Source organism: Otolemur garnettii, unplaced genomic scaffold (assembly GCF_000181295.1).
Source record: "Otolemur garnettii isolate 467f Iridium unplaced genomic scaffold, OtoGar3 scaffold00083, whole genome shotgun sequence".
In the NCBI taxonomy this organism is placed as follows: Eukaryota; Metazoa; Chordata; class Mammalia; order Primates; family Galagidae; genus Otolemur; species Otolemur garnettii.
In genome coordinates, this window is record NW_003852478.1 from 4,152,472 (window position 1) to 4,167,192 (window position 14,721).

General features: G+C 40.8%; 1 protein-coding gene across 2 annotated transcripts in view; it reads right to left on the reverse strand.

Annotated features, from left to right (window-relative positions):
- Positions 1-14,721, reverse strand: part of CORIN (corin, serine peptidase) — a 257,752-nt gene that overhangs the window by 24,351 nt on the left and 218,680 nt on the right. Inside the window, exon 17 of one of the 2 annotated variants that reach the window (XM_012808096.2) lies at positions 1,851-1,967. In XM_012808096.2, the coding sequence (XP_012663550.1) occupies positions 1,851-1,967 (117 nt within the window). Of the gene's footprint in view, positions 1-1,850; positions 1,968-14,721 lie in introns of those variants that run through there. The other variant, XM_012808095.2, reaches the window with a different exon arrangement.

A 14,721-nucleotide genomic window follows, 5' to 3' on the forward strand; every position in this document is an offset into this window, starting at 1 on the left:
TCCCAAGTAGCTGGGACCACAGGTACCCACCACAATGCCCAGCTATTTTTTTTGTTTGTTTCAGTTGCCACTGCTGTTTTACCTGACGGGGGCTGGGTTTGAACCCACCACCCTTGATATATGAGGCTGGTGCCCTACCCACTGGGCTGCAGGCACCACAGCACCCCCCCCCTTAAAATTCTTAAAAGGTGATGGCGCTTCTTACAAGCTTTGGAGTCAGGTAAACTCAGTTTGAGTTCAAACACTATCACTTCCCACATGTGGGCTGTGAAGTTTGAGCAAATTATATAAATATTTTAAATTTTAATAATTATCCATAGTTCACAAGTCGATTCCTAAGGGAATTAACCTGAATTTCTCTTTTTCTTATACCCCATCCCAAGGGTGTCAACCCTGTTTAAAACACTATGATGTTTTTAGGGAAAGCTGAAGTGTGCTTTCAAAGCTAGTTGATTATCATTTCACTTTTTTGCCTATTGTATTCTCAGGGCACCCAAGGTTTATTAGTTGCTGTTCAGTTCCCTCTGTTAGCTAGTCTCAGGTGACACGTAGGGAATACAGACATGAGTTTGTTTCAAACAGGATACGAAAAAAATCCTCCAAATTAGAACCCAAGTTTCTCCCCTACCTCCAGAATACTTTCTGTAATCATAATTTAAAAAGAAAAAAACTTTGTCTAGAAATAAAATCAGTTTGTAGCAGACCATCTAGCTTCATGGGAAGGAGAGAGAGCAAACCTCAGAACACTCTGTAACTATAAGAAACACCTGTGGGGGCGGTGCCTGTGCTCAAAGGAGTAGGGCACTGGCCCCATATGCCGGAGGTGGTGGGTTCAAACCCAGCCCCGGCCAAAAAACTGAAAAAAAAAAAGAAAGAAAGAAACACCTGCGATATAACATCTCGGTAATAAAACACCTTGGTAATGAGACATGGGGAAGGGATTCGCCTCCCCTTAATACGAGAGCTCGAGAGACGAGAACACCAGTGCTTGGCAGTCTCTATACCTGTGGTGCAAGTAGCCACAGGATCACGTCTATAAGAAGCTGCAGGAGAGGCCAGTCGGGAGCCTGCGTGCCATTCTCTCCCGAACTCACTCACTCTGGCTCTTTCACTTCTCTGCTCGTAGGGTATCTGCCCAGCGTCTCGCTATGAAGACTGCTAAGATTTCCTTTCTTACTAAGACTGTTTCTCTCTCTCTCCCTTCTGCTAAGGCAAATAGCCCTCAGGCACCTGAGAATAATTGTTCCCCAGCAAGATAACATCGCAGTCCGTGTCTGGACAACAGATAAGCCGGAGTGGAGACCTGGCAAATCGCACCCCAACAAGCGACGTCAAGGATGGGATAGTGAATAGCCACTGGCAGATGTTGAATGTGAAGGCCAATAGCCAGTCTATGGAGGCTTTTTATTGATATGACAAATTTAGGTCATCTTTTTCTTTTTCTTTCCTTTTTTAACTTAATTTAATTTTATTTTTTTGAGACAATCTCACTCTGTTGCCCTGAATTGAGTGCCTTGGTGTCACATCTCACAGCAACCTCAAACTCTTGGGCTCAAGTGATCCTCTTACCTCAGTCTCCTGAATAGATGGGACTACAGGCTCCCACCACCACACCAAGACCTTAGTAGAGATGGGGTCTCACTCTTACTGAGGATGGTCTCGAACTCCTGAGTTCAAACAATCTACCCGCTTCTGCCTCCCAAAGTACTAAGTTTGCAGGCATGAGCCACAATGCCTGGCCAAATTTGGACCATTTTAAGTTTAAAAAGGAAAAACGGAAGAAACTCTGATTATAATAAACTCTTGGTCTGTAATCCAACTGTACAGAGCTCTGATGAAAGGACTGTTACCCGTTTACAAGCAGTCTGTGCAGTGTGGTCCCTGGGAGGCTCTGCCAGAGGGGGTGTAGTGTCAGCCACCGCTGCTCATTCTCCTGCAGCTGCAACAGTTTGGTCTCAGACGGTTCCCTGATATAAGGAAAAGACAAGACGAATATTCAAAGCTCAGTGATCTTTGAACGGGGAACAGGCACCATCATATATAGCATCATTGCCTTTTCTAAAAATGAAACATTAAGTCAACTTTCCAAGAAAATTTGGATTAGTACAGTTTTGGCATGGACTCTGATAAGCAAGAGAGAAAATTACTAAAAGTATACAAAGGTAATAAAGATCCAAATTGTTACAGCTGTTTGAGTCTTGCTGCTGTCATATATTTGAACTTCATGAGGTGTTAGAATTCTAACACAATGTAAAAGTTCCAGCACCTGGACACAAGAATAACTAAGCAGAGATCAGAAGTAGAATAAAATATATCTAACTAGAATTGTTTTTTTTTTCTTCTTTTCTTGCCCACTGTAATCATGTAATACAGCAATACTTTAAAATAAACAAGGAGAATCAATGGCCATTTTGTGTCTGTTTAGACAACATAAACCTTGTAACTGGAACTTGGTCACATATTGCAAAATCTTTATGCATCTAAGCAGCTTTTCTGAGTATAATCATTAAATTTACCTAAAGCAAAAATTGTTATGCACTAAAAATTAAGGAAGCCTTGGAAAAAAGAGACAGAAGTTAGACAACATCATTTGTTCTTTACCTATATTCTCACTCAACCTCTACCAATACTTTCCTGTGGAGTTCTCTCCTTCAATCATTCAAATAAATATGATTACACTGTATCCAAGATTTTAAAATGTAGGCTTTGAAGTATTAAAGGTTTTCTATAAATATTTTATCTTTCATGAAATGATTGGTGCTTACCTCAGGTGACCCACATTTGAAAGCCTTTTGGATTTTTAATATAAATAAAAACATAGTTACCCGACACTTCCAAGGGTAGAAGAGTTAGAGGGGTTCATTTTAGACTGGAGGAAGGAGGGCGTCTTCTGAAACTGGAAGTAATGAGGGAGAAGGAACCAAGCACTTTGCTGGAGGTGGAGAGGGAGAAAGCAGGAACTTGAGAGAATTGAAATCAGATAGAAATCCTCCACATTTCTTTTTAAATACGAGTTAAGCTCCTTTGGTGAAAGTTGGGGGGTGGCAGGTGCACTTGACTATGAAGAAAACGATGTGGGCAGTGATGTGTATGTGGGATTATTCCCGGTGGAGTTCAGACAAACACATAAAAGCTAACTTTGAAGAATGCCAAATATCTTTGAGGGTCCAGAGGGACTTGGAAATACTGAAGCTCTGGGAGCACCAGGTCTGTCTGCTGTGACTTTTTTTAATAATTGGATGTCATTTTTTTTTTCAAAAAAGAAAAAAAAAAAAGGAAGGGTGAGAGGAAGAGAAGAAAAGTTAGAATCAGGGGCATTGAGAGAAAAATTATCATTTCTCCTGATTATTAATTGTTAAACTATTGTAGCCACATGGTAGAAAGTGAAAAGAACAAAAACCTCCCTGGACTCTGATACTTTTAAAAAGACAAAGAAGAACCTGCTAAAGAGAATACCTGATGAAAAGAAAAGAAGCAGAGATTAAAACCAGAATCGACACACCTGCAATCCCAGCACTCTGGGAGGCTGAGGCAGGAGCACTGCTCGAGGACAGGAGTTTGAGAAAAGCCTGAGGAAGAGCAACACCCCATCTCTACGTAAAATAGAAAAACTAGCCAGGTGTGGTAGCCGGTGCCTGTGGTCCCAGCTACGCAGGAGGCGGAGGCAGGGGAATTGCTTAACCAGGATTTTGAGCTGCAGCTTTGAAGATACCACTGCATTCTAGCCAGGGCCCTACAGGGAGACCTTTAAAAAACAAAAGCCAGAAAATACCAGTGTTTAATAATAAAATATTTGATTTTAAGACAAGTTTCATAAGTTCTGGTCAGACTGCAAGAAGTGTTGCACAAGATCTACATTTACTGAGAAAGTGGACGGACTGTTAGGTTTCTGAAGGTATTACCACACCTACTACAAAATAAGCATCTTCCTTCTCCTTGACCCAAATGAAAGTCTCCAGAAGTGCTTGTGTGTGCGTGGAAAGAGTAAAAGTCAGAGGCCACACATACCAGCCAGGGTGCTTCTTCTTATGTCTGTATCCTGAGAATTCCTTTCTGCAACACAACCTTGAACCTTTGGCAAAAGCCACAGGAAGATCAAGTTTTGATTTTCTTGTTTAATCAAGGCATTCCCCAGGGCCACAAGGGGCTTGCATGCGAAGTATAGTTTAGCATAGGATTAGCGCTGTTGCCGGATACAAAAATCATTGCAAAGAACCTGAAGCCTTGGGCAGCGCCTGTGGCTCAAAGAAGTAAGGAACCAACCCCACATGCCGGAGGTGGTAGGTTCAAACCCAGCCCCAGCCAAAAACTGCTAAAAAAAAAAAAAAAAAAAAGAACCTGAAGCCTTCGAACTCACAAAGCCCCTCCACTCACCCCAGGGAAGGGTTCCATGGAGAATCGCACATGGGACGCTTTTGGGTTTCATTCATTAGCTTCCAAGAAAAAAGACAATTTAGCTAGAATTTATTAAGTGGAAAATTGAAGAAACTCATCCTCAAGGAGAGGGGCGTGTCATTAAAAACATTGGTTTTTCGTGGAATTCTTACAACACGAGCAAGCCTCTCAAACACAAAAATAAATCTCTTCGTACTAGAAATGTCACCGTATGGCCCATTTGGAAAATCCGTGAATCCATATGGCTGTGTTTCTGCCGCCGCATGGAATCTGAGCATCTGCCCGACTTCAGTTTTTCTTACTCCTTTTGGTTCCAGCTTTAGTGAGGAATACTTGCCAAATAAAAATCGTGTCTAGTTAAGGTGTACCACGTGCTGTATTTGGCAGATGTGAGATGGTTACCACACTCAAACCAATTAACTTAGCTCTCATCACACACAGTTAACCTTTGTGTGTCTATATGTTCCGTAAAAACACTTAAGACCAAGAATCTGAGCAGATTTCCAGCACACGGTGCAGTATTATTAACCATGCTAGGTTGTACATGACATCTCCAGACCTTATTCACCCACATTACCGAACCTTTGTACCCTTTGACCAACACATTTTTCCCCACTGCCCAGTTCCTGGCAACTAACTCTACTGCTCTTACGACTTGACTTTCAAGATCCCCCACGTAAGTGGGATTATGTGGTGCTTGTCCTTCTGGGCCTAGCTTACTTCACTTAATGTAATGTCTATAATCCACTTAATGTCTCTAAGTTAACCCAGGTTGTCTCAAGTGGAAGAATTTCCTTTTTTCTTACAGGCGAATACTATTCTATTGAATGTTGTATGTGTGTTTACATAAATACATACACACATCTTTTTTTTATCCATTCATTTGACAACAGACACTTAGGCTGTTTTCTTATCTTGGCTGTTATGAATATGGGAGTGTAGATACCACATTAACAAACTGATTTCATTTCCTTTTGATATATGTCCAGAAGTGGGATAGCTGGATCGTATGATAGTTCCATTTTTAGATTTCTGAGGAACTTCCATATGGTTTTTCATAATGGCCGTACCAATCAACGTGCCGACAACATACAAGGTTCCCTTTCTCCACATCTTCACCAACGTTTTTTATATGTTTTGTCTTTTCGATACTAACCATTGTAACAAGTGTGAGATGATATTTCATTGTGACTTTAATTGTATTTGCCTGATGATTAGTGAGTTGAGCACCTTATCTCACACCTGTTGGCCATTTCTATGTCTTCTTTTGAGAAAAGCCTATTCAGGTCCTTAGTCCATTTTTGAATCAGGTTATTTGCTTTTTTGATATTAAGTAGTTTGAGTTCCTTCTGTATCTTAAATATTCAGCTCATCAGGTACATGGGGTTTTTATCATTTAAAAAAAATGTGAAAAGGGGCCTGAATAGAACAAAAAAGTGAAGGAAGCTGAATTTGCTCTTTGTAAGATGGTGTCACGCTGTGTTGCTCAAGCTAGTCTTGAACTCCTAGCCTCAAGCCACCCTCCTGGCTCTGCCTTTCACAGTGCTGGGATTATAGGCACGAGCCACTGTACCTGGCCAGCATCAGATAATGGCTTCTTGGCTGAACTGGCCAGATGGCAGACCAGAGGCAGTCTGCTCACACCACCCTCACAGAGAGGAGAGAATGTTGCAGCTGGATGCCCATCTACAGATGAACCTCCTGGAGACAGCATTTTGAATCATCAGAGAAGCAATAGGGAGCACTCTGAGGGATGAAGAGGATCCACTTGGCAAGCTCAGAAGGTACCTGGGAGAGGCGTCCTCACAAGAGGAATGATGGAGGAGAGAACTCAGAACTCCATGATCCTGACCCCCCTGTGGCCTGAGCTATGAGGGCCACCCCACAGCTGCCAGTGCAGGTCACTGTACTGATCAGGAGGCTGCTTGGCGTCTGTGCAGCAACAGTAAACCAGAGCACAGGTGCAGCAGAGACACAGCAGTGTCTGTTCCCAGGTCACTGGAACTAATGCCACTCTGAGCTCTTAGGCTCAGAGCTCCTGATCCACTTGGGGTGTACCCTGCTACAGCCACCTCCACATCGCCCTGGCCAGGCCTGGGAGGAAGCAGGGAGAGCAGATGCTCCACCTGCTCTGTGACCGGGAAGCAATCATCCCTCTCCCCATGGGGTATTTGAACAGAACTGGTTCTACCAATGCCCTCTGAGAAGCCCTTTGGTAACGGCCTCAGCAGCACCAGGCAGGGACGGGCATCCCAAGTGCCCAGAGGCCCAGCGCTGTGCCCCACCCCCCCAACACCCATGCTACCACCTGGCCCAGTCAGTGTAGCTCCTGAGCTGCTGCTGGGCCCCACAGCACAGCCCACGCAGCTCCTGCACTGCTGCAGACCTCCACTGATCCACCTCTAAGGCCAGAGCATACTCGAGTATTTATCACAGCACAACTCACAATTATCAAGATGTAGAATCAACCTCAGTGCCCAGAGCCCATCAATTCATGAGTAAATAAAATGTGGTGTCTGTGTATATTAGACACACCGGAGAATACTACTCAGCTGTAAAAAGGAATGAAATAATGTCTTTTGCAGCAACTTGGATGGAACTGGAGACTCTTATCCTAAGTGAAGTATCTCAGGAATGGAATCACGTACCTGTTAATAACTGGTACTAAACAATGGCCATGTGTAGGCACAAAGAGATGCAAAGGGCATTGGAAACCGAGAAGGGGGAAGGGTGGGAGACGGGTATTAGGCAAAAACTTATCTGTCAGGTACAATGGACACGATTCCGGTGATAGGAACACTAACAGCCCTGACTCAACATTATACAAGGGAACCACGTAACAAAAGCGTTTGTCCTCCCTTAATATTTTGAAGTAACAAAATTTAATTATTTTAAAAATAATTTTTAAAATTATAAAGCAATACTTGTAACATGCCAGAAAATAACAAAAGTTATAAAATGAAAAAATTATCTTCTTTCCATCCCAGATGCATAGAGGGCCACTGCAAATAGTGTTTGAGCACCCTTGCCAAGTCTTTTATATAATTCATTGGTACACACCCTCCTCTTTTCAACTATACCCATTGTTCCGTGTGGTGTTGATGTTTTCATTTAGCAATTTATCTTCAAAGCCCCTTCCACTGTAATAGTTAACATGTGTTAACTGCTTTCTGTATTCCAAGCACTAAAATACTAACTTGTTTCATTTTTACTTAATCCTCTCAAAAACTGTGAATAGGCTTTATTATTATTAGAGATGGAAAAAAATTGAAACAAAGAGAGAAGTAACTTGCTCAAAGTCATACAGCAAGGATACAGCAGAGTTGGCAATTCAATACCTGTGGCCCAGTGTGGAGGGCACACTTCCTGCACTATGAGCTCTACCTGGCCCTCCCTCACTAACAGCCTTCCACCTTGTTTAAATAGCTACGCACTGTTACATGGATATTCAGACACTTACCTAACCACTACTGACGTGTGCGTGGCTGTTTCCTATTTTGGGTTATAACAAATAGCACTCCACATATTCACTTTCACCTACGTGTACAAGGTCATGATTTATACTGTGTTTCCCCCAAAATAAGACACTGTCTTATATTTATTTTTTCTCAAGAAGACACACTAGGGCTAATTTTCAGGGGATGTCTCTACCACGCCAAAATGCATGGCATGGCTATGCAGATACGCCACACCCATCATTAGGTCTTATTATCGGGGTAGGGCTTATATTTAACAAATGCATGGAAATCCTGCTAGGGCTTATTTTTGGGGTAGGTCTCATTTTTCGGGGAAACACGGTAGTATATTCCTAGACATAAAATTATTTAATCAAAATTTAAATTTTTGATTAATATTAGGACCTTTTCTTTTAAGGAGTAATGCTAATACACACACATGCAAGGAATATGTGTCTGTACTTTTCAATTTTTTAAGCTATATCTACTAATGTAAAATCATACTGTGTGTAAAAGGTATGTAAAAATTAATAACTGCTCAAATTTTGTTTGATCATGGATATTTGCTTCTAATTTAAATACTTAACCTGGCTATTTTCCCCACATATATCAAGAGGAAAAATTAGGAGAATCCTCTTGTGTAGAAGGCAAAAGAGCAAAAAGGCATTTTGCCGAAATTAAGCATCAAGTCCCTGCATCCCAGCAGAGTCTGTGCAGGGAAGACACACTCAGAATGCTTCCATAGCAATTTATGGAGTCATTACTGAGAAAGACATTTAAACACTGCCCCACCAGCAGCCAGAGCAAGGGTGCAAATGGAGGCCCACGTGCCACCCAGCGTCTGTGTACTGTGATGTTCTTCTAGGTCACATTAACAAGCTGTTAAAGAAAATGTTTTCCAGCCTCCTATCTTGGCAAACATAAATGTTAGATTCACATATGGAATTCTGGGAGTCCTTGGAGCAGAGGTTTCCAAACCCCAGCATTTGTCAGGACCACCTGGAGGATTATTATCACCTGTCATAAAAGATTATTGGCTCTGTCCCCAGATTCCCTGATTCAGTAAGTCCAAGATGGAGCCCAAAATGTTCCTCTCTACCAAGATGGCAGGGGATGATGACACTGGGCTGGGACCACACTTGGAAAGCCTTGCTCTGGAATAGGGACCAGGCTCCACGGTGGTGGAACTTCTTGGCCAATAGACTCCTTACCCCAAGGGGTGAGGAATGGCTAGAGGAAGAGCCCGGGGTGGGGTCCCTAACTCAGGGTTTCCTGTCCTGGGTACCACAGATACTTTATATCAGATAATTATTTGCTACGTGGGGCTCTCTGCTGCTCCAGGATGGTTAGTATTATCCCTGCTTTCTACCCACCAGTGGCTAGTGGGACTCTGCCATCCCCTGGATTAGCAATCAAAAATGTCTATGGAATTTCAATGTCCCCTAGGGGTAAAGTCACTTGGATTGGTGAGAACCCTGTTCTAATCATAGGGCTCTCAGCAAGGCCCCGTTTCTCTGTGCCTAGAAAAATGAAAGGATTTACTCAAATTTGCTTCTTGAGGAACTGTGTGGTCATAAGACCCGTGTACAAATGTAGGATTCCCCCCAATGCTGAAACGAGAGAATGGAAATGATCTAGAATTCTGAAACATCCTGACATTGTGAAAAAAATTAAACCTTTGAAAGCTCAGGAGAACAGTCAGATCACAAATAATTGGGCCTATTCTTGTCCCACTCTCATCAAGCGACTTGTTGTCTATTAATAGGGACCCATACTTATATCAGTGTTTCAGCTGCTCCCTTAAAAAAAGAAAAAACGAAAGTCAGAAGCATTTCCAAACACCAATCACCTAAATATGGTGCACATTTCAGGAGAAGAACAAGGTCTGTTCTATGGTGCCTACAGCTATAAGAAAATCCTCTCAGTATCGACCTTCAGGATTTGATAATTAGTCTTATAAATGACTTAGGTCGTGGATGACATAAATTATTTGCAATTCTAAATACGCTGTTTGGAACTTGGAATGTTTTCACTAAACATTTGGTATCTGATTTCAAAAATCTTTTTCGGAATCCTGTCATTTTATTATCAACCCTGGTTGGTTCTCTGACTTGATATGTAGTTGAGTTATTTTGTTAAGTAGAAATTTTGACAGACAGGCTTTCATAGGTTTCTTGCTGGCTAGATAGCTCAGTGTCTGATTTATTCAGTAAAATTCCCATAAATAGAAACATTTGAAGCAGAGCATAAATTCTGAGTTTTGTTTTCTTTTGTTTTTAGTAAACTCAGTATTTTTTTTTAACTTCAGGTTCATTTGCAGTTACAAAGAATTAGTTACAGTGTTTGCATTTGTTAGGTATAGTCCCTGCTGTAGTTGGGTCTTGCCCCTAGGAGGGGTGCCATGTACCCCACATTGTGCCCAATCCCCTTCCCTTCTCCCCTCTCCCCATCCCTCCTCTCTCTCCCCTCATCTTGAATTGAACTGGGTTTTTCTCTTGTGTGAGCATGTATTAGATTAAAATGTCTTTTGATAATTTATAAAATTCAGTCTTCCAAAATTCATATTAATACTGAGGACATTGGATATTTGCTTTTCCATTCTTATGATACTTTACTAAGAAAAATGTGTTTCAGCTCCATCTAGGTTAATACAAAAGATTAATACAAATATAAAAGGTCTCCATCTTTTGTAAACTTGATATTTCAAAAACATTCTTATTGCAATACTATCTGAAAATATATGATTTTATTCTTTCACGATCCATTTGCCTCCCTTAAAGATAAAGTATATTGTGTATGAGGCAAGGATCTGGAAGTACAACTGGCAAAAATCATCTTAAAGAAAAGAAGGGGAAGTTATTGGATCATAAAATTAAACTGTAGAGTGTTCATATTTCATAAAAGAATCAGTAAAAGTAAATATTTTGTCCATTTTCAATATAAAAATTATAACATGAACTAAAATATAAATTTATAAATATGACTATTAAATATACCTTGTAATGTTAATATAAATTAGAAAATAAAATTAATAAAGTACCATTTAAAATAAACATCTCCTTAAATATGAAATTATACTAATCATAAAATGTATAAATTAAAATGTCTTTGGATAATTTATAAAATTCAGTCTTACAAAATAAGCTAGTAAATAGTATCAAATAAGTATATTTTTGAGAAGTGTCTACCTCTTTCAGAATCTACACTAGTTCAACCATTTCTTTCCAGCTATTTTATCTTCAAAAAAAATCTCATCTTTTTCTTGATAATTTAAAGAAGAACTTTGAGGACATTTTTTAAGGACAATTTATTGATATCAACGCAGATTTAGTTTCAAAGAAAATGTTTGTTGTTCATCTTTACATTTTTCCGGTTCATGATGTAAAACTACAGATTACCAGTTTCAATTTCTTTTTTTTTTTTTTTTCAGACAGAGTCTCACTTTGTCACCCTCAGTAGAGTGCTGTGGCGTCACAGCTCACAGAAACCTTAAACTCCTGGGACCAAGCGACTCTCTGGCCTCCACCTCCCAAGTAACTGGGACTACAGGTGCCTGCCACAACGCCAGGCTATTTTGTTCTTGTTGTTGCAGTTGTCATTGTTGTTTTAGTTGGTCTGGGCTGGGTTTGAACCTGCCAGCCTGGGTGTATGTGGCTGGCACCCCACTCACTGAGCTATGGGCACCACCCCAGTTTCAATCTCAATATGCCATTTTTCACTCCAGTTCTTCAGAAAGATTGTGAATCAGAGAATTGATTTTTCTAACAGAAGTTTTTCTTGGTTGATTGTCCTCTTTTTCTTCTTAAAGATTATAGGAATCTAAAAATTGCTTTCTAAAAATACGTGTGTCTCTATTCAATTCAAAATTGTAAAGCAACATCTGACTCTCTGGTCCCATTATAAGATAAATAATTCAAAATTCAGGATTTAGAAAAATATTGAGTTAACAGTATCACACTAACAAGAAAATCAGCATTTTAGTGCCTAAAATAGTGCTAGAACCTCTGAGTATCAAAAAAATGGAATCAATTATTAAACAAATGTGGATGGTCTCAGGATGTCTGGGGCCAGGGATCAAAGTACCCTCAAGAATCTCCATCTATCATGGTCACTTCCATCTGGAGTCAAGGAGTGGCAGGGAGGAGGAGATGGACGGCTGGTTTTATTATCTCAGAGTGACTTTTCCATAAATCAGAGGCTGCCCATAGTACTAACTCACCTGCACTCATCTTTATGACTGCCCATAGTACTAACTCACATGCACTCATCTTCATGATCGAGAAAGAAAGAAGACTTCTCTTCTATGTCCAGTTAAAACATATCTTGTTAAAGAATAAGTATTCTTGGGCAGCGCCTGTGGCTCAAAAGCATAGGGCGTCGGCCCCATATGCCAGAGGTAGTGAGTTCAAACCCAGCCCTGGCCAAAAAAAACTGCAAAAAAAAAAAAAAGAATAAGTATTCTCAAACCATCACTGTGGCCTGGGAGCAAGGCAGTTTGGTTGGTTCAGCTTGGGTTAGATACCCATCCCTCAACACATCATGAACCACAATGAGAGAGAGGGTCGTGTACAGAGATGGTTACTCCCATTTGGATCCCAAGGATGAAATGGGAAGTGAAGCAAGTACCCAAAAGGAAGGAATGTAGGTCCCAAAGGAAAGATAAGATGCAGTGGGGCAACATAATACTCCCTGCCTGTCCCTTGTGGCTTTAATTGGAATATTTTAGATTAAAATATCATTGTGCTGCAGCATCAAGATTCCACATTTTCCTCTGCTTGTACGTTAGTTGGAGGAAGAAGTGTGTTTACCAACAGTGCAGTCGGTTAACCAGTGAGTGTTAAAGCAGATATTGGCATAAAATGCGTTGGACCTCAGAAGGAACATTAATAGTTTAAACAAGCGACGTAGCCAGATGAACAAGGGGAAAAACTAGTAAGTCCTGATAAATAAGGTGAAACAGAAATGGAGACAACAGATTGGGGTCGGATCGGATTGAGTCCTTCTCTGAGGAGCTATTACTTTAGTGAGAGGGACAAGTGAAAAAACACGTAAAAAATTATTTTGGATATTTGTAAGTTCTTTGAAGAAAACAAAATAAGCAAGGGTGACTTGGTGAGGGTGAAAGTGCCCCAGGGACAGCTGTCAAGGAAACCTCCCTAAGTCACTGGCCTCCACGCTGAGATATAAATGATGGGGGGAAAGGACTGAGACCAGAATTCCAAGAAAGCAACAGTGAGGGCAAAACCCCCAAGATGGGAATGAGTTTGAAGCATCTAAACGTCAATGACAAGGTCAACGTGTCTAAATTTCAGTGGACAAGTGGAGAATGTTAATCTGTTGTGTCAGAGAAGAAGGCAGGGCATAGATTATGCAGTATTTTATAGGCCAGAGTAAGAAATTAGATTATGAATCCAAAATGTAGCACCTTATGGAACCAAAACGTTTGCACCACTGTAATATTCTGAAATTTTTTTTAACTGTAAAATAAAAGGAAAAAAAACCCAGCAGAGTAGGCAATACGTAATATTGTTGCTAACTGTAAGTGCTACCTTAGAAGTAAAAGTTAGACCACAGTAGGTTTCAAAGATAACACAAAAAAGACAGGAGATCAGAGGTTAAATCATCACCAGGAGTCTGCTGGTACACACAGTTCCAAAAGGAATATGTTGCCCTGTAAGGACGTCTCACCGAAATAACTCAAGCCTTGCTGGTCAATTCCTCATCCATCACTCAAGCTGTGAATCAAGTTCTTATTTAGCCAGGACCCATTCATAGTCATGTCCAAGGCAATGCTCTGCCCATTGTGATGCCTGGGGAATCTGAAGTCCCTGAGACTCTGTAGAGATTGATTATTCCTCTGTCCAAATTTTCTTGCTCACAATTAGCCCTACTATCAATGAGGCCAGGACTACAGGGCTAAAATCAGGGTCTTGACAGTACTTAGTTCTGGAGGACCCTTAGAAATTATCTTTGATTTTATAAATCTTGATGTGAATCTATTTTTTGATGATACATTTTTTTAACCACAAAATGGGATAAAAGAGAGTAAAAAAATCTAATTAATTCAGGATCCTGCACAGTTTCATTTCTCTACCACTGAGTTTTCATTTAATTTCATAAATTATTCATTAACTCAACTGACACAGTTTGAGATTCAGTTTGCTAACAAATACCCAAATTCTTGGCAGAGTCTGCTGTTAGCAGCCATATGGAAATGCTCTTAGGACAACACTTAGACTTACCTTGCTTTTGCTTATTAAAGCCTAATACCCAGTGGGTCTCATGGAAGAATCTAAAACATATTTCCTCTTCCTATAGAATATAGCACTTTCTCTGGAAAAGCATTCTTCTCCCACACCCCAGAATAGCATGTTTCAAAAGACACTACACCCACACATTGGACTCTATGATTTTCACCTAGGCAGTCTCTTGGAAATCGGTAGGAAAATAATCCCCAATGCACAAGGTGCACGCCTGCCAGGAAAGCTACAAAGCTGCAGTGTGAGAGAAAACACCCTTCGTGGGTTTGCTTTAAGTGATTTCTACTTACAATATGCCAAGCATCTGCTCATTACTCTAAGTGGTTTTTCAAAAAGTGACAAACACTTCGAGTGTGATCCTGTGTGATGAATTTTCTCCACCCTCCCCACTTCCACACTGCTCTACTTAAAAGAACCTACGATGGTGCAACTTGTTACAAAACCTCAAGGAGGAGCATATGGCAAGGATTTATGTTGCATGAGCTGGTTGGCTGCATCAATCAGGTAAAGGTTATTGAATATCTGGGCACCTCAGGGGATCTGCTCCTAGTACCCCGGAGGCCCCTTCCCCTTGCTTGGATTTGCTTTGTGAATTTCTATTTTCTAGCTCT